Here is a 22528-nt window from a genome sequence, read left to right as displayed (position 1 = left end):
CTTCCTTCCTTCCTTCCTTCCTTCCTTCCTTCCTTCCTTCCTTCCTTCCTTCCTTCCTTCCTTCCTTCCTTCCTTCCTTCCTTCCTTCCTTCCTTCCTTTCCTTCTTTTTTTCCTTCCTTCCTTCCTTGTCTTCCTTCCTTCTTTGTCTTCTTTCCTTGTCTTTCCTGTCTTCCCCTTCTTCCTCTACCCCCCCTTTCTTTTTCTCTTTTCTTTTATTGGGCCAAATGGGATTCAAGTTTTCTACTGTGAATACTGGATAGGTTTTGATGAAATCTTATGAAACTGTTTCACATATCTTCAGTAGCCACCCCTAGAGTTAATTCTACTAAGGTAGTACACTTAAAAATAATGGGGTAGTGGTTGATAACAACCCAGTCATTAAGACTTTTTTAATCTCTAAGGACCTCAGTTTCTTTATCTGTAAAATAGATATAATAACTTCTATCTAACTCTCATGGTTTTGTGAAGCTCAAATGAGATAATGATTGGAGAGCACCTTTAAGAGAATAACTGCTATTAAGAAATCATGTAGCTAATTTTGTGTGTAGCTTCCAAACTATTTTTGCATAAAGTCAAATATTGTGGGAAGCTATGCTTGTTTATGAACGTTATTACAGATTACAGCTACATTCAATGGCTGTTTTGGTCTGATTATTCTTTCTGCTGGTCAGATGGGTGCCAATAAACTCCAAAAGGATTTTCTTGAGATATGAGTCTAAGTATTTCCAGCTCCTCTTCAAAATAACTTCAGACAGCAGGATTCTTTTTTGTCAAGGTGAAATTGGGGGAGTTAATGTTGTGTTTCAATGCCATCAGCTTCTGTGCTTTTCCCTCTTTTGATTTAAGTGTGTTCACAATTGTACTCTTATTTCAACTACTGCAGGCCTAGGGAGGAAATGATATTTTATGATTGCTCTTAGTGGTCTGTAATTCATCGTTGTGTGATTTAGAGCTGAAAGTACCATTGACAAAAAGCAGTTTGAAGCCCTTGTCTCTAACTTGTAAGATCTGTAAAGGTTTAAGAATATCATCATCATTATCATCATCATCATCATCCCATACTCAGATGAGCAGCAGTATAACATGATTTGAAATGAGGAATGTCCTGATTATGATCCATTTCCAAGAAAGGACTGAGAAACTTAAAAGTCTTTGTTGGGTAACATTTAGTTACATACATGTGTGCATATGTATACACACATGTGCGTGTGTGTGTGTGTGTACAGAAACACATATGTGTGTATCTATTTGGAAATTGTTACCCAGATCAATTTAATATGCTTCTGTTTTTAAGTATAACTTATGATAGAAAAGCCAGATGATGCATCCATTTTAAGATCATGGGACCTGAAGCTAGAAGAGACCTCAGGGATCACAGAGACTAAGTCTACCTTTTTCTTGCGTAGGAGGAGAGGAAGACCTTGCCTAAAGTATCACAAGCAGATCAAGGACCTTAAGCCAACGTCTTCTGATTCTATTATTTATTCTATTTAACCTTGCCCATTTATTGGGTGTTTAAGAAGGCCGAAAGGAGAGAATATTGGATTTTGAATGGGAAAGGAAGAAAACCTGATTTCTCTCATTCTCAGTGACAGCCATAGAGAAGGGAGCAGTGAGTTCTTTCCCTTGTTAGGGGTGGGGTTGGGGAAAGCTACAAACCTGGGAGTAGTTTTCTCCTGCCCATGGCTGCAGCTCGGTGACTTTCGTACTCCACAAAAGCAAAGCCCCGGTTCTTAGTTTTGTCTGCAGCACTGGGGTAGACGATGACATCCACCACTCCTTCTGTGACCTTTTTCATCTCTGACAAGATCTCTTCCCTTTTTTTGGTCTTGGGGATTCCCCCCACAAATAATCGACAGTTGTCTACACTGGGACAAACCCCAAGGAGGCGACCATTCCTGCAAGAAAACAGTCATTGGTGAGAAGTTCGATCCTACCAAGTTTTAAACACCCTCCAGAACCTTTGCCAGATCCCCACTCATCTATACCCTGGTGAAGGAGGAAGGCTCCTTGGAGACACTAACATTGAAACCTCTTCATATTTTGGGTGAGGTTGGATGATGATTTATTGAATGGTGTGGTGGACAGGCTTGGACTCTGGGATTCTGATCCCTCATATAGAGAGTCCATTTCATTACCATCACTGTTTTCTTGGTAAAAAGTGTTTACCACTGGGGCAGGCAGTCCCAGGCAATTCTGCTTCAAAAGCTAATAGGGACTAGACCTGAAATTTCATTGAAATAGGTAACTCCCAAGAGAGGTAACTCTCTCTATCAAAGCAGGTCAGCACCTCCTCAGCAATGTATGATCTTAGTGAGTTTCTCAGGACATTAAAATGATAAATGACTTGCTAGGATCACTCAGGAAAGAATTTGAATCCAGATTTTTTCTGACTTTAAGCCCAGCTCTGTTTGCCCATTGCCTAGCAATAGTATAATATAAAGGTCAAAATTCCCCAGTGTGATCTTAGGCTGCTTTAAGAGAGACACATTTTTTTTTTCAGGAATAAGGGGGTGATGTGCGTACATTTCTGGATGCTACATTTTTGAAAGACCAATGTTGGGCTAAAGAATGTCCAAAAAACCGTGAATCAATGGAAACCCCTGAGGATGTGGTCACAATGATGTGCATCAAGTGGAGTCTTACCTAATCTCATAGTTATTCAGTTGCTTGATGGCATTTTTGGCCTCTTGCTTGTTGGAGAATGTGACAAAAGCGTAGCCTCGGTTATTTCCATTAAAGTCCATCATCATCCGCATTTCGTAGATTTTACCAAACTATAAAAATATAAAACAGACAGAAGCCTTAATCTTTCAACACTGAGATGAGATCCCGTGGGATCCCCCAAAATTTCCATTTTCAACTTGGCATCCCTATTCCAGGAGGATTAGTTCTGGGTTCAGTTCTGCTTTTTCCATAGTTCTATACCTGGGCTGAAGCATTTTTTATCAGGAGATGGTGGGAATGGGGGTGAAGGTGAGGTGGAGCAAGGACCCAGAAACATTTTCAGAGTGCTGTATGGCTCCAAAAAGGTACTCATCAGCAACAAAAGTCCTGATTCCAGGAAATGACTGGGTCCTTACCCCTACAGATAGAATTTGAATCTGTGGAGATAGTGACTCCTTTTTTCTTCCTTTTTTTTAAGGAAAAAAAAAAGCACTGGATTTCAGAGTTAGAACTTCTAGACTCAGATCATTGCAATGTCACTAATAACCTGTATGAGTGGTAAGTCACAACACTGCTTGGGACCTCAATTTCCTCAGTGGGAAAAATAGTTTGGATTAGACAACCTCAAAGGTTCCTCCCAGGTCTAAATCTGGTGATCCTGTAATTTTTTCCTCTGTGAAAGGTAATAATGAATAGAAAGTATTAACCAACCATAAACTTAGAGAAAGAGACACCAATTTTGAGCATACCAACCAGAAATGGAACTGGGGTAGTGCTATCAGAAGTTAGTCACAGATTGCCAAATTTGAGATTGTTAATGATCCTTACAGACATTTGAGGTCCTACAAAGTGAGCATCTCTCTATCTCAACTTCAGCTCTCTATAGCAGCCTTCCTATGTTGATATTTCTTGGTGTCTGCCTCTTCCAAGCCTCTTGATCCCAGTACCCTCACAACAGTCAGTCTGTGGCACTTGCCCCACGCACAAGCATTCTTAGTTATAGTTGTGATGACTTCTTTCTCTGACCTATTTCTATCCTCATTTCCATATAAAGTGAAGTTGCTACTTGATGAAGACAGCTGTCAGAGAAACAGCTGGGAATAAGACACTGTCATCTTTTTTTTTTTTAAAGCAATGTTATATGAATGTAACTTTAAACAACAAACTAAATTAAACTTACATTCCAACTGGTTTGCATGGATACCTATATGTATATTAATATATATGCATATTTCCTTTTACATAAATTCAAATAATCCATATACTGATTCAAGTTTGCTTTCTTCATATTATTTTGTGTTTCCCCATTTCTTTATGTAGTAGTTGTAGTAATAGTAGAAGTAGTAGTAGTAGTAGTAGTAGTAGTAGTAGTAGTAGTAGTAGTAGTAGTATGGTAGTTGAATACATTGAAAAATTAGATTGTTTAGCCATTCCACAAATAATGATTGTTTCATTTCTTAAGTTCAGAATAAAACAAACCCCCTAAAATTCCTTTCCCCCAATTACAAATAATATTAATAAACATATTAAAACTGAAGGCTCTTTTGGATAATTTTGACAATTTTTAAGGGTATGTTTTCTCTGAATAAGATTATTGGATCAAAAGGTAACCATTTGGAGTCTTAACCAGATTATTCTCCAGAACAATTCCACCAATTTCAAATTTTGCCAGAAAAGTATAAATATATACCTTGAATATACAAATTCATGGAATATTAAAAATAAAAAGTCATAGAGATCATTAGGTAAAAATCCATAATTTGCTAATCACAGAACTAAGTCTCAGAGAAATTAAATGGTTTTTTTCAGATCACATAGGTAAGAACTTAGAGCCCAGGTTCCCAGACTGCAAACCCAGTGATCTTTCTATTCCACTCTACTGTGCTTGTTTTTCCTCAGCCCTACCTACATTGGATTTAGCTATTGGTAGGGGGAGGGGACAGAGGGAATCAATTTGATTGGTATGAGCTGATATTTGAAATGGCTTGAACCTGCATTTTTTATTAGGGAGCTTGAAGAGTTTTATAAATCTTTATAATTTATTCTTTTGTTAATTGTCTTTTATACTCTTTGAACTAGTGATTTTGTGTTTTCCTGAAATAAGATTGGATCTTTGCATAATTTAATGTCAAATTTGCTCTTATAATTGCCACAGATATTTCCCCGAATCTTTGCTTTGTGTTTGTGTTCCATATAATTTGTTCTTTCTGTTGTCCTATTTATTTAATATAAATTTCTTTTTAAAGAATTCATTCAATCAAAAACCATTTGTTTATTTATTTTTCTGGTTTTGTTCATTTTATTCTCTTTTAAAATTAAAATTAATTTATTTGATGTATGTAATAAAACAAGTATTTCCATAATATAGTACATTAAAAAAGGAAAATTTACAAAATTTTTTAATTTTTGTGTGTGCTGGTATTGTTTGCTAACCTATAGAAATATAAAGAAAGGAAAAAAGTCTCTAACCCCAAGGAGCTTAACATTCTAATGGGGAATGACCAAACTAGGAACTTTGTATTTTTTTCTAGAGCTAAAAGAGAACCACAGGAGTTTCCTGAGTAGGAGAGTGACACAGTCACATCTATGAATCAAGAATTTTATTCTGCCTGCTGTGTAGAGGGTGATTGGAAAAGAAATGCAATAGATTTAGAACGGGCCAGAAGAGGGCTTTGAGGAAACTGGTTGGCTCAGAAGTTAGATGAGAGTGGGTAGATTATAAGCGGGACCACAACTCACTTTTTCACAAAGTGGAATGAGTTCATCCTCAAAAAGGTCTCGGGGGAGTTTTCCAACAAAAATTTCACAGCCTCGTTCTGGGGGTGCCGCATCCCAGCCAGGGGGAGGTCCGCCATATTTTCTTTGTCCATTTTCCTGCAAGGGAAGAGAGGAAGAGAAAAGAAAGATATTATAAGACACTTCATGTCCCCCAGGAGTTTTGCTGATAAAATGAGATGATAAAACCATTTGGTACACTATTTTAAACTTTAAAATTCCATGTAAATGATATAGTAATAATAGTAATGCTTATTCTTTGAGCTTTGATTTCTAGATATGTGAAGGCATTTTAATGGAGACTTCAGCATATTTGATACTTAGGATTTTAGGATTACAAGAAAATAGATTTAGAATTATCTGGGATATGGGTACCATTGCTTCATTTGTTAGATATGGAAACAAAGTCCTAGATATAGTAAGTGACTTCTTTAATGTAGCTCAGGGAGTAAATGGCAGAAGTCAGATTCGAACTTAAGTCTTCTAATTCTATATTTGGTGTTCTTTCCAATGTATCATGCAATTTTTTTTTGTTACTGCAAATTTTAAAATTATATTATATTTTATTTTTCACAAAGTTCACTTTTTCTTTCTGCCTCTACCTTTACTGCCCACTGAGAAATAAAAACAAGAAGGATAAGAAGAAAAAAAAATGCCCCAATTACCAACATGTACAGTCAAGGAAAACAAATTTCTATACTGGCCCTGTTTCCCTTGCTCCCTCTCCACATATCTAAGTCTGCCCTCAGACTGCTAGGCAGTATGCTTCATGTTGAGTCCTCTGGAATTGCCATTGTTCATTGTGTTGACTGGAATTACTATTGTTTTTGTGTAAATTATTCTCCTGGTTCTGATCACTTCTATGTCAGTCTATAAAAGTCTTCCCAGGATTCTCTGAAACCATTACCTTCAACCTTTCTTATGATAAAATGGTATTCCATCACATCCATATATATCTTAAAGCCATTTTCCCTTTGATAGATGGGCATTAAGTTTCCCATTCTTTACCACCACAGAAAGAGCTATTATGTAATATTTATTCAGTTAATCAACAAAAATTTAAAAAGTATCTGCATTAGGTGTTCAGCCAAATGTAAAGTTTTGTTGCAGTAAAGTTCCTGCCCTCATATGATTTATAGGCTAATACAGGGGAAAAAACATCTCCCCTTTCTGTGCCTCAATTTTTCTATATCACAAACAAGTAGAGATATAACTAGAGGGGAGTAATTGGACACTATCTCAAGGCAGAAATTAAGACTGATACTTTAAAGGCTTCTTCCTGCAACTTCAGTTCTGAAGTTTAGAAACAAATACATTTAGAGAGGCAGCAAATACATTTAGAGATGGCATGCATAGGAAAAGTAGAAAGATGAAGCTCTGTTGATGCCCAATTTCCTCATAGCAACTTCCCTAACAACAATCTTACTTCCATGTCCCAGATTCCCCCTGAATTGAACCATGGACTCACAATATGTATAGTCCAATGCAATTGTAGTGAGAGAGACTGAGTTTTTAATGCAAACTCTGCTACTTAATGCCTGAGTAATTTTGACCAAGCCACTTCTGTGCTGTGGACCTCAGTTTTCTCAATTATAAAATGTGAAGATTGGACTAACTATCCTCTAGAATTCTTTCCTTTTGAAAAGACAGTTGACTCACATTATTAGTTTTTTTTTAAGTTTTTCATCTGTAATTTCATCAGTGGGGTAATCTTCCAGCACAAGAACTTCATCCAGGGAGATTTCAATCCATCTCTATCTCAATCCATTTCTTAAAGCTACTAGCCTCCTAGGACATTTAAAATATCATCTATAGATTATAAATTTGGACCTAGAAGAGATCTCTGAGGTCATCTAAATGACACTGAAAGTTTCTAAAGTCTTTAGAGAAAAAATGGACGTTTCCAACGTTACACAAGTGGTGAATGTCAAAAACAGCATTTGAATTTGAGCTTGTCTTTGGGGATCTTCAAGTTAAGACTATTTAACCATTGGCCAGGGGTCTTACATGGGGCATTACTTTCAGACATGGGTTAGATATAGTGCTCCTCCCCAACTCTCATACTCTGGACTTTTTGAAAGCCAATCTTCCTGAATGTAAGGCTAATATTGTCATTCTTCCATGATGACTATATGAAACTTACATTAGTTGTTTAAAACCAAGGTCCTTTAGCTACTAAATCATTCTAGGAGTTGTTTTCATTTTATTGACTTGCCCAGTTTTCTTATTCAGACTGTTGCTTTATGAGATAGTGGGCTAATGTGGTTTGAATGATGCTAATGGTGAGAACTAATTAGGATTTTAAAATATACTATGATGTAATTATTTCAAATATAGTGGAAACGGAGATGGAAGTGTTTCTCATGTTTTAATTTTAACTTTTGACTTCAATGAAGCTGGATTCATTTCTGCTACATCAAATATTTAAGTTTGCTTGCAGAATTCTATGCTTTCATTCATTCTTTATATTTGGGCCTAATTACAAATCTCCATTTTGGTATTATGAGAAGTGATTTATTTTATGATAACAGAACACTCCTGGTGTTTAAAAACCTAGACTTATATAATAATTAATCACAAATGATGTTTCCAGAGTGCTTTAAAGTTCACATTAGGGTGATCTCATTTGAATCCCACAATCTTGTGAGGCAGGTTATAGATGCTGATACCCCTTTTTACAGAAGAAGAAACTGAAATTCAGAAAATAAAGTCATTTGTTCAGGATCATAGTTAGTAAATAGAAGAAGCAATATTTGAATCTAGACCTTCCTGACTGCAAGCCCAGTGCCTCATCCACTATGCTCTTTCTCTGGCCCCAAACATCTTTTCTTTGAAGAATTTTCACATCTATTTGACATTTCTAGATACAGTCCACATGTATCCCTAATATTTACATAAAGAAGCAAAGATATAGTTAGCATGTTTATGTTATGAAAGATCTGTCTACTTTATGAAACAACACATATTTCTTAAAGTTATCAGCCTCCTAGGACATTTCAAATTGGATCTATGTAAATCGTGACCTAGAAAAGATCTCAGGGGTCCTCTACTCTGGGTCTCCCCCTCCTCAATTTTCCATGTAAGGAAAGGGAAGCAAGTCCAAAGTCACAGCAATTTGTTCTGTGATAGTCATAGACTTTTGGGGCAATACATATACTCAGGGTGCACAATTGAAGCACACACATATACTCAACAAACATTTCTCTTAATTCAGAGAATGATCTTTCCTTCTGAACACATTGTTTTATAAATCATTTGTCAAAGCACAGCAAAAACATTGATTTGTCTATGAAATCTTTCCTGATTCCCCCAAAATTCATATTTTCTTTTTTTTTTTTGTATTAGACTCTGCCATGTTGAATCTTCAACCCTCCTACCCCTCACTCCAGTGAAGTCTATGCTCTTTTGGTACAAGAACTGTTTCTTTTTTTGTCCTTGTATTCCTTGGGTATTCCCCGGTATTTCAAGGCTCAGCAAAAGCATGGCTTTGTCAATGAAATCTTTCCTGATTCCCAAAAAATTAATATTTTCTTCCTTTTCACTTCCTTCTTTTGATATTAGACTCAGCCATGTCGAATCTTCAACCCTTCCACCTCCCACTCCAGTGAAATATATGTTTCTTTGATACAAGAATGGTTTCTTTTTTTGTCCTTGTATTCCCTAAGATATTCCCTAAACTTAACATAGTGCCTGAGAGCATATAGTAGGGTCTTTATAAATGGAGGAAAATTGAGTTGAATTTGGGTGTTCATTGAAGTATTGAGATAAATTGAGTATGAGTTTGGAAAATTAAAGAAAAAACTTTCCTTTTCCTATCCTTTTTCTTCTTTCCTTTCTCTCAATCTTTCTCCTACTCTGCTGTCCTCTGCCTTTCTTCAGCCTAGATACCAGCATTCCATCCACTGGTAGGTAACATTGATTTTCCAGAATTGTCATCTAACTTGATTTATTTCTTCTGATTGTCTAAAATAGAGAGGCAATCAGCAAGCTAGGCCATTCTCAACTTGCCCCAACTGCTAAAAACTGCATTACCAAAATGGTGTCATGCACGTCTGGGAAAGTCCCTTGCCCTTGCTGGGGCCCTTCCAGCCCAGTACATGGACATAGAAGGCTTGATTTCCTTAAGAAAAGAAATGATTGGACGGGAAGCTTCCTGCTGTCTCCTCCCCACTAAGTCTTGATGTGGCTTCTTTTGCCACCAGGAAAAGACCAGGGGATCCTTTGAGGTCGGTAAAGCCCCTGGCAGGCCCAGAGATGCTGCTAACTCAATACGTGGAGGGAGCACTGTGCCACGTGGACCCTGCCCTCCCTGCCATTTGGAATTTGCCAAGGCCTACGAAAGACAGGTGTAGAAAGTGAGTCACACGAGGACAGAGAATAGCCTTCCGTTGCCCATTAGTGACAGATGGGGCCAGGAACTTTGGATCTTTGGGCCCTATTTTTATAAGCCAAGGGATGGAAATAGCCAAAGGCAGTTTAAAACTACTTTTTATCAGTTAAAGTCCTTCTCGGATGACATGGTCCCAGAACAGGAGAGCCTAGCAGTGCTCAAAGAAAAACAGATATCTTGTTTTTAAGGCAGGAATGTTCATTGAGCATTCTGACGGGTCCAAGAAAGCCTTGGACTTCTCCAGTCAAACAAGCAACAGTAAGCTCTTCTTCTCCAAGTGGGTTAAACATCAAAAATCCGAGGCTCCTTCTCTGTGTTCCTCACCACACCCCCAAGTGTCTGCTATCTTTAAAACTAGAGAGTCTTTCTAAATAAAATTGAAATTTTAAACATATTAGGAAATGATTTTGATGTTAGAGAATAATAACAATACTGGTAACAATATTAATAGAATTTATATAGCCCTCTAAGATTAGCAAGTATAAGTCCTCCGGTTTGGAAACCAGCAAGGACTCTTCCCACCATCCTCTGATTTGTCCCTATGTTCTTTTAGAGGAGTTTTTGTTCAGATATTGTCTATAGTACACGCCCTCACTCAATAGTATTTGCTGTGCAGTGACTATTGGCAAGATACTGTGTATCAGAGACACTGTTGATATATGGTGAAGAAAGGAGAAAGTGCTTACCCTCAAGAGATTTACATTCTAGAAGAGAATGGTGAAACAAAATTGTCATGGATAAATTCATACAAATCATATGCAAAGTACATTTCAGCTCTGAAATTCTGTGATCTTGTGAAATTACATATTTGTCTTTTTTCATTTAATATTATTTTGTTTTTTTCCAAATACATGTAAAGCTAGCTTCCACCATTCACTTTTGTGAGATTTTGAGTTCCAAATTTTTTTCTCCTTCTTCCCCACCAAGACAGCAAGCAATCTGATATAGGTTATCCATACAACTATTTAAACATATTTTTGTTTTGGTCATGTTGTGAAAAAAATTATGCAGGTATCTTTTAAAAAATTTCTTCCACAGGCTTTCAATACATGGGAAGTCTTTCTCTTATTCTTTTTATGTTTAGCTCTGGGGTCTAGCAACCAGTAACTTCTCCCTTGATGAAGGTTTTCTGCCCCCTTTTTCTTTTCTTTCCCCTATGCCTGTGATAATTTTTGTATATTATTTATGTCATTTTTCTAATCCATTATAGACTACAGCCATCTTGTGCCTTTCTGTTACCTTCTGGGATCCTTAGGATTGTCTTCTCTGAAGATTGTGATATTCTACAAAATATAAATTCTGTAGTGCATGAATACTTGGAATGGTGATGATCTTAATAGGAAAAGAGATGTACAATGAAAAATAAAGAGCCGTGGTCCTAGCATGAGATAACCAATAAGACAATGCTCATGTTTCCCTGGCATTCATGTAAAGAGGAAGTGAAGAAGACCACAGAAAGTTGAGTGCATCCCTTATGGTGAAGTGGAGAGAGAGTAATAATAATCATCCTCACTGCAGGAATCATCCATATTGGCAAGAACATAGATACCCTGGGACTGGAGCCTTGAATGTGTGGCATAAATGGCATCCATGACTTTCCAAAAAGGAGAGGCAGATGAAATGGAGCATAAAAAGAAAAGTGGAATTCAGGGATTTAAGAACAAAGGCAAGGATGGAAGGAGACAGAGACTGGTGAGGAAGGCAGAAGTCATGAGCTGAGTGATTTCACTAGAAAGCTTTGGAAGTGTTCTAGGGCTGGAATAGATGCAATTGGTTCTGACCTCTAGGGAGCAGTGTGGTGAAGTGGAAGAGCCTGGACTTCTGTAGCATTCTGATGCCTGCCTCTAACCTCTTGTCTATGGGATCTTGTGAAAGAAACTTAGACTTAAGTGACTTCAGTTACCTCATTTGCATAATCAAGGGGTGGACTCAATGATCTCTCAGGTCCCTTCCACCTCTAAATCTATGACTCTATACAGATCAAACAGGAACACGTTTTGGCTGGGTCTATGTTCTATAAAGTCTTCATACTGAATCTCACATAGTGCAATAGAAGGCGCATGGGTACGAAAGTCAAGGTATGTGGGTACTAGCCCTGGCTTTGTCATTTAGCTGGCCCTGGAAATCTGGGCAAATTTCCAGCCATCTCCTGGCCCCTTTTGGATTCTTTGTCTGATAGATTGAGATGGGCAGACAACCTAGCATCCCAGGATCCAATGTGGTAGAGTACCTTGAATGGGGTTCAAATTTGGTTTGGACACTTATTACTCAAGAGCAAGCTGGGGCAAGCTGTGTTTTAACATCTTTACCATGAGGGGATTGGACTAGCCAGTTTCTAAGGTCCTTACCAGTTCCAAGTTGATAATATCCTATTATATTAATTCCTTCCTCTCTCTGGATCTTAGTTTCTAATGGTGTTAGACAAGATCCTCACTAAGGACTCCTCTAATGATCTGGAACTCATCTCTAATGATTTAGAATAACAAGATTGCATGATATTTATAATGGAATGGAAAGTTGGTGTTTTTTTTTTAAGTACCTTACATATATACACTGCTGCAGTAGATGGAACACTGGACTTGGAAGCAGGGAGATCTGAGTTCAAATCCTGTCTCAGACACTAGCTGTGTGACCTTGGGCAACTTTAAGTTTCCTTATTTGTAAAATGGGCTTTTATTTCACAGAGTTATTGTGAGAATCGAATGAAGTAACATCTGTCAAGTACTTTGCAAATGATAAGATGTTACAGAAACTAGTAATATTTTATGTTCATGGCCATCTTTTCAGGTAGGTGCTTTTATCACCTCCCCCATTTCAAAGTGGGGAAAACAAAGGCTCAGATGGATTGTCTGCAAAAAGCTACAAAGAGTCTGAGGTAAGATTTGAATCCAGGCATTCCTAACCACCTCTCTAGCTCTTTCCTCTAGGCCCCATTGTCCCTTCTCATCACCAGACCTCAACCTTCTCATAAGTAAAATGAAGGAACTGAAATAAATTCAACAGAGATTTATGATATTCCTACTATGTTCTAGGTACTGTGCTCGGTGCTAGATATGGACAAACACAAAATGATCCCTGTCCTCAAAGAACTTATATTTTACTGGGGAAACAAAATGGACACAAGTCATTAGATGCAAAGTGATTTCAAGAGGAGAAGCACACTGGAGACTGGGGGAGGCATTTGGGGGAGATCTTAGAGCCATATTTTGAAAGAAACAAAGGAGATTTTTAGGTGGAGCCAAGGAAGGCAATTATTCTAGGTATGGGAGCTACTTGGGCGAGAGATGAGATAGGTACAGGAAACAACTAAGGAGTCAATCAACTGAGGAGAAACAACCTGGACATTAGCCAGGAAAGGTTAGTTTGGAGAGATTTAGAAGCCAGAGTGAGAATTCAATATTGTATCTTAGAGGCAATAGAGTCATCGCAGATTTGAGGAGAGGGGATGGACAGTTTTAGATTTAGATTTTAGGAGTATCAACTAAACTCCCTTCCAGTTTGAAATCCCAGGGTGAAAATCATTTAACTCTTGCTATGGTTCTGCAGTAAAGAAGAGCACGAGGCAAATGAATCATTAGGATTATTTTACATTTAGAAAGGCTCACTTTTTAGACCTTTTTCCTTCACCTGAAGTGCTAAGATAGGAACTCAAATTGGCTTTGAAATCAGAAATAGTGAAGAGTGTTTTATTAGAATGCAGAAAATCCAGCCAGAATTCCAACTTTGCCACTTACTGGCCTGTAGGGCATGGGGCAATCCCCTGCATTTTAAGCCTTAATTAACTCATCTGTAAAATAGAGATCAGAATCCTTCAGAGAGATGAAGCATGATCACACATCTCTTCACTTTTCAGAGGTGAGGAGTGGACCCAGGTGTTCAGGACACCAGACTGAGCACTATCCAATAGGAGATCTGTCTTCTTCACTCCCCAAATCTCAGTTTCTTCATCTATAAAATGGGAATAATGTAGTCTTCCTCAGTTACACATTATAGTGTTATTGTAAAGCTTGTATGTATAAGGTGCCTTCTATCATGGCTTTTTAAAAACTAATTATGTGAACTTGGGCAAAACGAGAAGGGCACGTTCAGAAATGTTCTTGCCCTACAATGAATGTCATTTATCAGTGGCTGAGTTTTTGGGGAACTGAGCAGTTACCTTCCTGCTCTTCCTCTGTGATATTTTCATCAGCATCAACTGTGCTGGTTTTGGGGTCTTGGCGATTCTGGTGTTGAACCGATATGTTCATCAGCATGGACTTTTGATACTTTTCTTCACTATTGTTTGTTGCATTATTGCAAAAGTGCCACTAAATAATCATTTATTCTCATCGTTGAAGACTTCCAGGGGTCAGGAATGGATATGTTCTTGATCTTTACAGCTAGCAAAAACTTCCTACAGCTGAAATTTATGGCCATATTCTAGGGATTGTTAGTTGGAAGGGTTTGTTGTTTTTGATAGGGAGTCTCCCAAACATAAAGGACTCTAGGATACTCTTCTTGGTTGGTCAATAATTGGAATGATACCAACTCAGTACCAAGGCTCTCTTTACTTTGCAACAGAAGGTCACAGTGTGACGTATTCTGGGGGAAAATGTTGATTTTGGCCTGATTGGAGCTTGCTAGGCTCAGGCTCATTCCTGAGTGAGCTAATAGGTCAAGGACCACCTTCCACATTTTGAGAATGAGCTCTCAGTGAAAGAGGAGCATGAATAAGTTCTAAGTTTTGCTGAAAATCCAAGGGATAGAATAGAAAGGGCCCAGGACTTGAGGTTAACAAAGGCTGGGATAAATCCTGCCTCTGACACTTAACAGATAAACACTCATGCTCAAGCCACTTCAGTGACTTGCTGTCCCCTTCACTCTCCAACTCTTAGTTCCTTCATCTATAAAATGGGAATAATGTAGCATCCTTCAGTTGCATGTTACAAAGCTATTATAAAGCTCCTATCTGCCTTCTGTCACTGATTTTTTGGTAAATAATTATGTGAACTTGGGCAAATCACTATCCCTCTGAGTCAGTTTCTTATCTGTAACTCACAAACTCTTTATGATTTCTTATCACTCTGACTTTTTATGTCTTATGTTCTGTATCCTCTCAAACCAATCAAGTATTTATTAAATATTTACTGTGTGCTAAGATTTAGGGTGACAAAGACAAAAAAAAATCACCTGTCTTTAATGAGTTTACTTCTAAATGGGAAGAAAACATGTTACATACACACGTATATTTGTACACTGTACATATATAAGTATAGGTTGTGAGCATACATACGCACATGTATATGTATATATATGGGATTATAAACACACGTGTGTGTATACATTTAGGGTTCACACACATGTGTTTATAATCCCATAGACATATATGAGTAGCAAAGTAACCTTGGAAAGGAAAGCATTGGTACATAGCCGAGGGGAGTGTGTTGCCTTAGCTCTAACATTCTATGCATTCTAAGTTCCTTTGCGTTCTAATGTCTATGTTCTATGTTTTGTTGCTCTGCTGGTTCTGCTATTTCATGTCCAGGATTCTGTAGGTCCTCCAAACTCAAGTTCCATCTTCTACATTTTAGAACCTTTTCTAGCTCTGATATTCCATGTTCTAAAGTTCCTTCAGATCCCTATATTCTATGTTCACACATGCCTCCCTTCTCTGCCATTTTCCATTTTCTGTTCTAAAATCCTTTCCAGATCTGACATGCTGACTTCCCCATCCCTCCCCATTCTGCTATACCAAGTTCTGAAGTTCTGCCCATCTCTGACAATCTATTTTCTGACCTTATTCCTGAGTCCAACATTCTGTGTTCTATGTTCTGGGGGCTCCTCTAACCTTAATTTTCTACGTTCTAAGGGCTTCTCTGGATCTAACCTTTTCTCTTTCAAATAAGTTCCTGACTTTAAACTTTTACTCTCTCTTTCTCCCCTCAGTCCATCTTGTTGCATATTCACATCAAGAAGCTATTAAGACTTAAGGGTGGGGTGGAGCTTATTTTTGACTGATCCATAATTAACAAGCACACAGGGTCATTTGCTGTGGTTTTTTTCCCTTCTAAAAATCCAGAAGCTGCCCATGAGCAGCACACTGTCCCTAATGGTCTCTTTGCTCCCCAATACTGGAGGCCATGATATTCAGGTAAGTCAAGTCAGAACAAACAGCAAAGATCTTTCTCTTTTTTTTCCCTGAGGGCTACAAGAACCCCTAGTTCATGAAGTTTCAGAGCCAGCCCTTAAAGGTCACCTAGAGGAGGCCAGAAATGGTTAGTGACTTAATATTATTAGAATGTGAAAATAACCTCGTGGATATATTTCCCTTGTGTGAGCTCCTTGCTTCATCAGGCTGTGTACATGCCGTCTACCTATTTTAATGACTTTAAATTGCTCACCCATTTAGACACATCCACACCACGCTCTGGCATGTCCGGCCAATGGACACAGGGATTCTTCTGAGCCTGAAAATAGCCCAGGGGTGTGGGCGGCTGGGACACAGAGCTTAGGGAAACATGTGGGCTGAGGGGGTGTCTTAGTGCTCCGCTGCCCAATCTGGCCTCTAAGACTTTTGCTACCTATTTAAGACATCGATGGTCATACATTGTGTACATGAGCTAATGTCCTGAAATGGGAAGCCACTGACAATCAAGTGAAGAAGGAGGTCCTGGGGCTTAGATCTTATCTTCCAAGAAGTTTTGCCCAGTGGTTGGGAATGAGTATAAATACTGAAGTATTTTTCTACTCGCTTTATTGTGGAGGAGACAAATCTAGGTCCACGATTCTCATCTGGGTTTTGGGAATTATTTATTTGGTAATTTCTAGACACAAATGGCATGGTGGTGGTGATGGAGTACCCATTGGGGTGATTTTTTTTTTTACTGAGGCAATTGGGGTTAAGGGTCACACAGCTAGGAAGTGGTAAGTGTCTGAGACCAGATTTGAACTTAAGTCCTCCTGAATTCAGGGCTGGTGTTCTATCTACAACCATTGGGGTGATCTTATGGAAAGGTGTCATCATGATCATATCATCATCCTCAACTACAATATCATCAAGCATTTATTGAGTGCTTCCTATTTGCTGAAAACTGTGCTAAACAGTGGAGAGAAAAACCATAGTGTCTCCCCTCAAGAGCTCACATTCTAATGGGGAGACAAAATACAGATTGATCAAATATAAACAAACTATACACAGTGTAGATGGAAGGATGAGGACAAAGTTGCACAGAGTGGACAAGCAAAAAAGAGCTGAAATCTGCATCATTAGAGGGACCACTCATATTGAAGATATAATGGATCCATCAAAATATTGGAATATTAATGGAAATAATAGAAATTAATGGAAATAATAAGGGAGAGGCAGCCTGGTCTCGTGTATAGGGGACCAACCCTCAAGTCAGGGAGACAGGAATTAAATCTTATCTTTGAAAAAATCCTGAGCTTGTGACAGTGGGCATGTTCTTTTGGTGTTCTAGTCGACTCTTCAGGTTCCGGAGCTGACAGCCCTCATTACTGGTGCTAGATCTTAAACCAAGTACAACCCCAAGTCTATTTCTGTCTCAAATAAAAAGATAGCAATGATTGACATTTATACAGGACTTTCAAGTTGACAGAGGACTCAGTTGGAGCCTTATCACAACCCCATGAAGGAGATACTATAGTCCCTCTAATCTCCATACAGATGAAACAGCCATTACTGGGAGAGTATGATCTATTCAAGGTCACACAGCTAGTCATCTTCCAGGACCAAAGAATTTAATTGTCCCCTTTTCATTAGACTTCACATGGGGAACTGCATTCAGTTTGTTGGGCAATTCTGGAAATCTGGGTTCAGGGAGAACCGTGGATAAGCTGGAAAGTATCCAGAAAGGCCAGCATTACTTGAAAAAAACTGGGCTGTTTACTTTAGAAAAGACAAGTCTTGGGGAGGGTGCAAGATAGCCATATTCACTTCTTAAAAGGGCTGCCAGTGGAGGAGGACTCCAGAGGTCTTTATCCCTTGGCAAGCAACGATTCTGTGCAATTTTATATAATTTAAAGTAAGGTGGGCTTTCTCACAAAATCTAAGTTTTTTATTTCCTTTTAACTTTTATCTGAAGGCATTTTATAAATTTTTCTCAGGGATAACTAAAACTAAACAAGAGCAAGGGACAGAACAGAGACGTGCAGTAAGAAAAGCAAAAACAGAAATGAAACCTGCTAACAATTAGAACTCATTTCAAGCAGGATAAGTTGCATGTGGAAGTGATTAGTGCTCTCTACAGAGATCTCTCTCCATGGAAGTCTTCAAGCAGAAGCTGGTGAACCCCTTGTTGACTTTGTGAAAGTGATAATTCCTTTAAGTTTGGGTGGGCCTAGAAGGCTGCTGAGATCCTTTTTAGTAAGAGATTATGTGACAAGACCAAGGTCACACTGGTCATAATAAAGATCCCAATCTGAGACTTCTGACTCCAAATCAAACTCTTTCCACCATGTTGCATTGCTTCCCAGGAAGATAAAGCAATAGTTTTCTCCCCTCCCCCCTACGGTTTTTACTAGACTTTTCAATTGATGACTCATCAAAGTCCTTGCTAACTCATCCCATCATGTATACTTTGCAAAATCTGCTTTTAAAAAGCTGTAATTATAGTGAGTCAGGGCTATGTATGTGTGGGGTGGAAGACTCTACTGCAGAGCACACAACTCCATTGGGTTGGCCACATTGTACCAAATGGATGTTTGCCAAAGAAGCTATTTTATGGAGAAATCACACAGGGTAAGCTCTCAAAATGTGATTAGAAAAAGCAATACAAAGACACTGTTAAGGTCTCTCTTAAGAACTTTAGAATCGATTATATGACACAGGAGACTCTGGCACAGGACCAACCAACATGGCATGCCCTTGTCAGAATAGCTGCTGTGCTCTATGAGTACAGCAGAAGTGAATTAGCCTAAAGGAAATATGAGTTGGGCCAAATTAGAGAAGCCGACCCAAATGTTCATGGGGACTCTGTGTGCAACCCGTGGCAGAGTGTCCCGAGCTCCTATTAGTCTGATCAGCCACAGTCGGGCACCCCATAACTCGACTCTAACATAGTGGTACCAATTTGGTCCTCTTCAAGGACAAAGGACAACCTCCAACCAACTGATTACAGTGAGTTAGTGTTTGTCTCTTGGAGAAGAAATAAGTGTAGGGATAGAGATGGTCTGGTCAAAGGAGCCTGCAATTTGCAGTCAGAATAGCTGAGTTCAAATCTTGGCTCCTCTAGTTTCTACTTGCCTTAGGCAAGTCAATTACTATCTCACAGAATCCCAGAGTTAGAGGGGAATTTCTGACTATATCCTTCTGCTCCTTCTCAAGGGATGAGAAGGGATCCCTTGTTAAGGGATTTCCTTAAAAAAAGAATGTGTCTTGAGATAAATCATCTGATCCCTGGTTGACAGAGAAGTAGGCTAGGAATCATTTGATTTTACAGTAGAAAATGTTCAACCTCTGGGATCTTAACTAACTCAATTAATTTCTCTGGGACTCAGTCTCCTCATTTATGGGCATTGGACTAAGTGACCTTAAATGACATTCATTCCAGCGCTATGCTTCCTTGAGACTTGGGATCTTCTTTGAACTAGATGTGTGACCATTTTACCTTTCTAAGGCTTCCTTGGTTTTTTTTTTTTTTTTTTGTTTTGTTTTTTTTTGTTTTTTGTTTTTAGATGAGATAATCTCTAAGGCAAAATGTATCTCTGTTCTTTAGGACTTTATATTCCAATGGGGAATACAATATATAGATAAATATAAGCCAGGAATCATATGATTTATCTCAAGATTTATTCCTGGGAGGGAAGGGACTGGGAAAAATATGTTGTAGAAGTTGACATTAGACCTGAGTCCTGAAATACATCAAAGGTTCTAGGAAATGGAGAGAGAGAGAATATTGAAAGCTGGAGGATAACCAGTACAAAGTCATGGAGGTGGGAGATGATGTCCTGTGTGAGGAATAAGCAGATCAAAATAGCTGGGTCATAGAGTGCAGGGAGCGGTGTGGGTATATTGGGGTGGGAGTTGTGAAAGTGGGGAATGATAAGAAGGGATCAGGCTGGAAGAGCTCTAAATGCTAATCAATAGAATTTACACCTGGCCCTATTATCTGAAAACATCAAAATTGTAAAGAGGTGAATTTAGGCTTGATAAGCTTTCTAAACCTCAGTCACCAAAAAGTAAAATGGGCTCCACTTCAGACATTCATGTGCTCTGTCTTATTCATTATTCTCTCATGGACAGGCTTCAACCAGATCCACTGCAGACTTTCTGTGGGATTCTTTTTGGGATGTGGGTTAAAGTAGAGCATAACTGAGGTGTCTTCATAGCTTCAGAATTTCTGGATTTCTGTGCTATTATCCATGATCTTGATTATTTCTTATATATTCCACATCTAACTCCACCCCTCAAGTCTCGCCCCAGAAATGTTCAGGATCCTTAGTGTGGCAATCAGAGCCCTCTGTAGGCTTCAACTTCCATTATTCACCAAGTCATGGCGCCTACCAAAGTGCAGGGCCTACCATGTCAACTCATCACTGAAGACTCTCAGAAAGCCCTTCTTACTTCCAGGATCCAATAGAAAAAACTCTTAGCTCTTAAAGTCCCCACAAACTTGGTCCCCTCCTAGCTTTCTAGTCTTCTTATATCCCAGTTCCCTGCATGCCCTCTATGATCCAGTGATGCTAGCCTCCTTGCTTGGACTCGAATATGATACCCCATACCCCAGTTCTGTGCATTTGTACTGGCTGCCGCCATGCTGAGAATGCTTGTTCTTCTGACCTTTTCTTCATGACTTCCCTGACTTCCTTGCAGGCTCTGTTCCAATCTCACCTTATGCAAGAGACATTTCCCTGTTACCTCAACCTCCATTGTTCTGAGATCACTTCCCATTTACTCTCTGTCTGTATCTTTTTCTCTTTTCTCTCTCTGTATAGTCAAAACAGGTTAAATGATTTAAAGTTAGAAAAGACCCTAGATAGAAGGTACTCTTTCAGGGGAAAAAGCTGAGTCACAATGAGAAGCATTTAGTCATTTCAGCCATGTTTGACTCTTCATAATCCCATTTGCAGTTTTCTTGGCAAACAGAAGGTTTGCCCTTTCCTTCTCCAGTTCATTTTACAGTTAGGAAACTGAGGCAAACAGGATTAAGTGACCTGTCCAGGGTCACATAACTAGGAAGTATCTGAATCTGGATTTGAATTCAGATTTTCCTGATTCTGGATTTGGTACTCTATCCTCTTTACCACCAAGCTGACTTGGATTCAAAAGTTTGGGGCTCAAGAGACTCCAGAGATCATATAGGCTAGCCACTCTCAATCTTCCAATTTAAAGATGAGGAAACTGAGTCCAGAAAGAAGTGTCATAAATTTACAGGACTGAAAATGGAAAAGGACCATCATATAATTCTCTTAATTTATGCATGAGGAACTTGAAGATCAGGCAAAAGGAACTCATCTAAAATTACATCAATGATAAGAAGCAGAGCTGGAATTTAACTCATATACTTCAAATCGAGATTCTTCCTGTGCTATTAGAATGAAAGAGTAAGAGCTGGAGAGGACTTTTGAGGCCTTCAAGACCAGCCCTCTCACTTTACATATGAGGAAACTGAGGCTCAGAGATGTTAAATGATTGGACACAGATAATACTTATCCAAAGCAGCATTTGAACCCAGCTCTTCTTGAATCTAAGTCCAGCACTCTACCCACTATGCTGTCTTGCTGCCTCTTTTGCTTCACATAATATTCCACCATTCTATAAATATATAATTGTTATTATACCCATTTTATAGGTGAACAAACCAAAACTGAGAGAGCTTAAGGGTCTTTCCCAGAGTTAATTCGTATTAGAAACAGGATCCAAACCCATTATTCTGCCTCTATGTCTACACTCAACCTACCATGCCTCAGAGCTTGTCAAGTAAAAGTAGAAGTCTATTCTGGAGTTTTTCTGGGCTCTAGCCTTCCTCTTGTGAAATTGATCTCTATAAGGGATTCAATTTCTTCTCGATTGGGTTAATGCTACTTAAACTTAAGTTTTACTCATGCTCAAAAGTCAGGTCCCAATTAACCAATAGGAATGAAATGCCCACAGAACACAGGTGTGTTATTTGTTTCAGGCATTTCCCCCAGTATCTCCTTGGATTTTTTTTAGAATCAGCATCCAAAGTAAAAATAACATCATACAACAGAGTTTCTTGAAACTCCTGTGGGTGCTTGGCTTGGCTGGCGGGTGGAGAGCTGATTGGTCATTGTTATCAAATAACCTACAACACTCCATCACAGACAGCTGTGTTTGGCTTTCAAGGTGATAAGAAAAGGAGCCCAGAAATAGAAACATTCAGGTAATACGGTTCCGCCAACCTTGTGCCAATTTCAATCTTCCTTCTGGGTGAGAGCAATCTGGTGCAATGTTAGATTATGTAACTTGACCTCAGAAAGACAACGATTTTAGGGCCATAGAGGTACTGGTGAAAGGGTCCTCGGAGGCTATCAAGTTCAAATGATTTTCTAGTTGAGCAACATGAGGAGGTTCAAGGATTTAAGTGACTTGTAGATAGGAACAAAGCAGGATTTAAACCCAGGTTCTCTGATATATGCTAGAACTCTTTTCACCGTACAACTCCTTACCTCACAAATGACCTCTCTTTCAGGCTGTCATTGGACCACTGGCTGAATATCATCTACTCTAACTCCTC

The 22528-nt window shown here is 38.7% G+C and overlaps 1 protein-coding gene across 2 annotated transcripts in view; it reads right to left on the bottom strand.

Annotated features, from left to right (window-relative positions):
• The window catches only part of A1CF (APOBEC1 complementation factor), a 64494-nt gene that overhangs the window by 31729 nt on the left and 10237 nt on the right, over nt 1-22528 (bottom strand). For both annotated transcript variants that reach the window (XM_051982647.1, XM_051982646.1), the window contains exons 2-4: nt 5408-5542; nt 2648-2778; nt 1661-1899 (exon numbers count right to left, since the gene is read on the bottom strand). In XM_051982647.1, coding sequence (XP_051838607.1) covers nt 1661-1899; nt 2648-2778; nt 5408-5542 — 505 coding nt within the window. The remainder of the gene's footprint in view (nt 1-1660; nt 1900-2647; nt 2779-5407; nt 5543-22528) is intronic.

The sequence above is a fragment of the Antechinus flavipes genome, chromosome 2 (assembly GCF_016432865.1).
Source record: "Antechinus flavipes isolate AdamAnt ecotype Samford, QLD, Australia chromosome 2, AdamAnt_v2, whole genome shotgun sequence".
NCBI classification, from domain to species: domain Eukaryota; kingdom Metazoa; phylum Chordata; class Mammalia; order Dasyuromorphia; family Dasyuridae; genus Antechinus; species Antechinus flavipes.
Note: the sequence above shows the minus strand (reverse complement) of the source record. Positions and strands in the feature narration are given on the sequence as shown.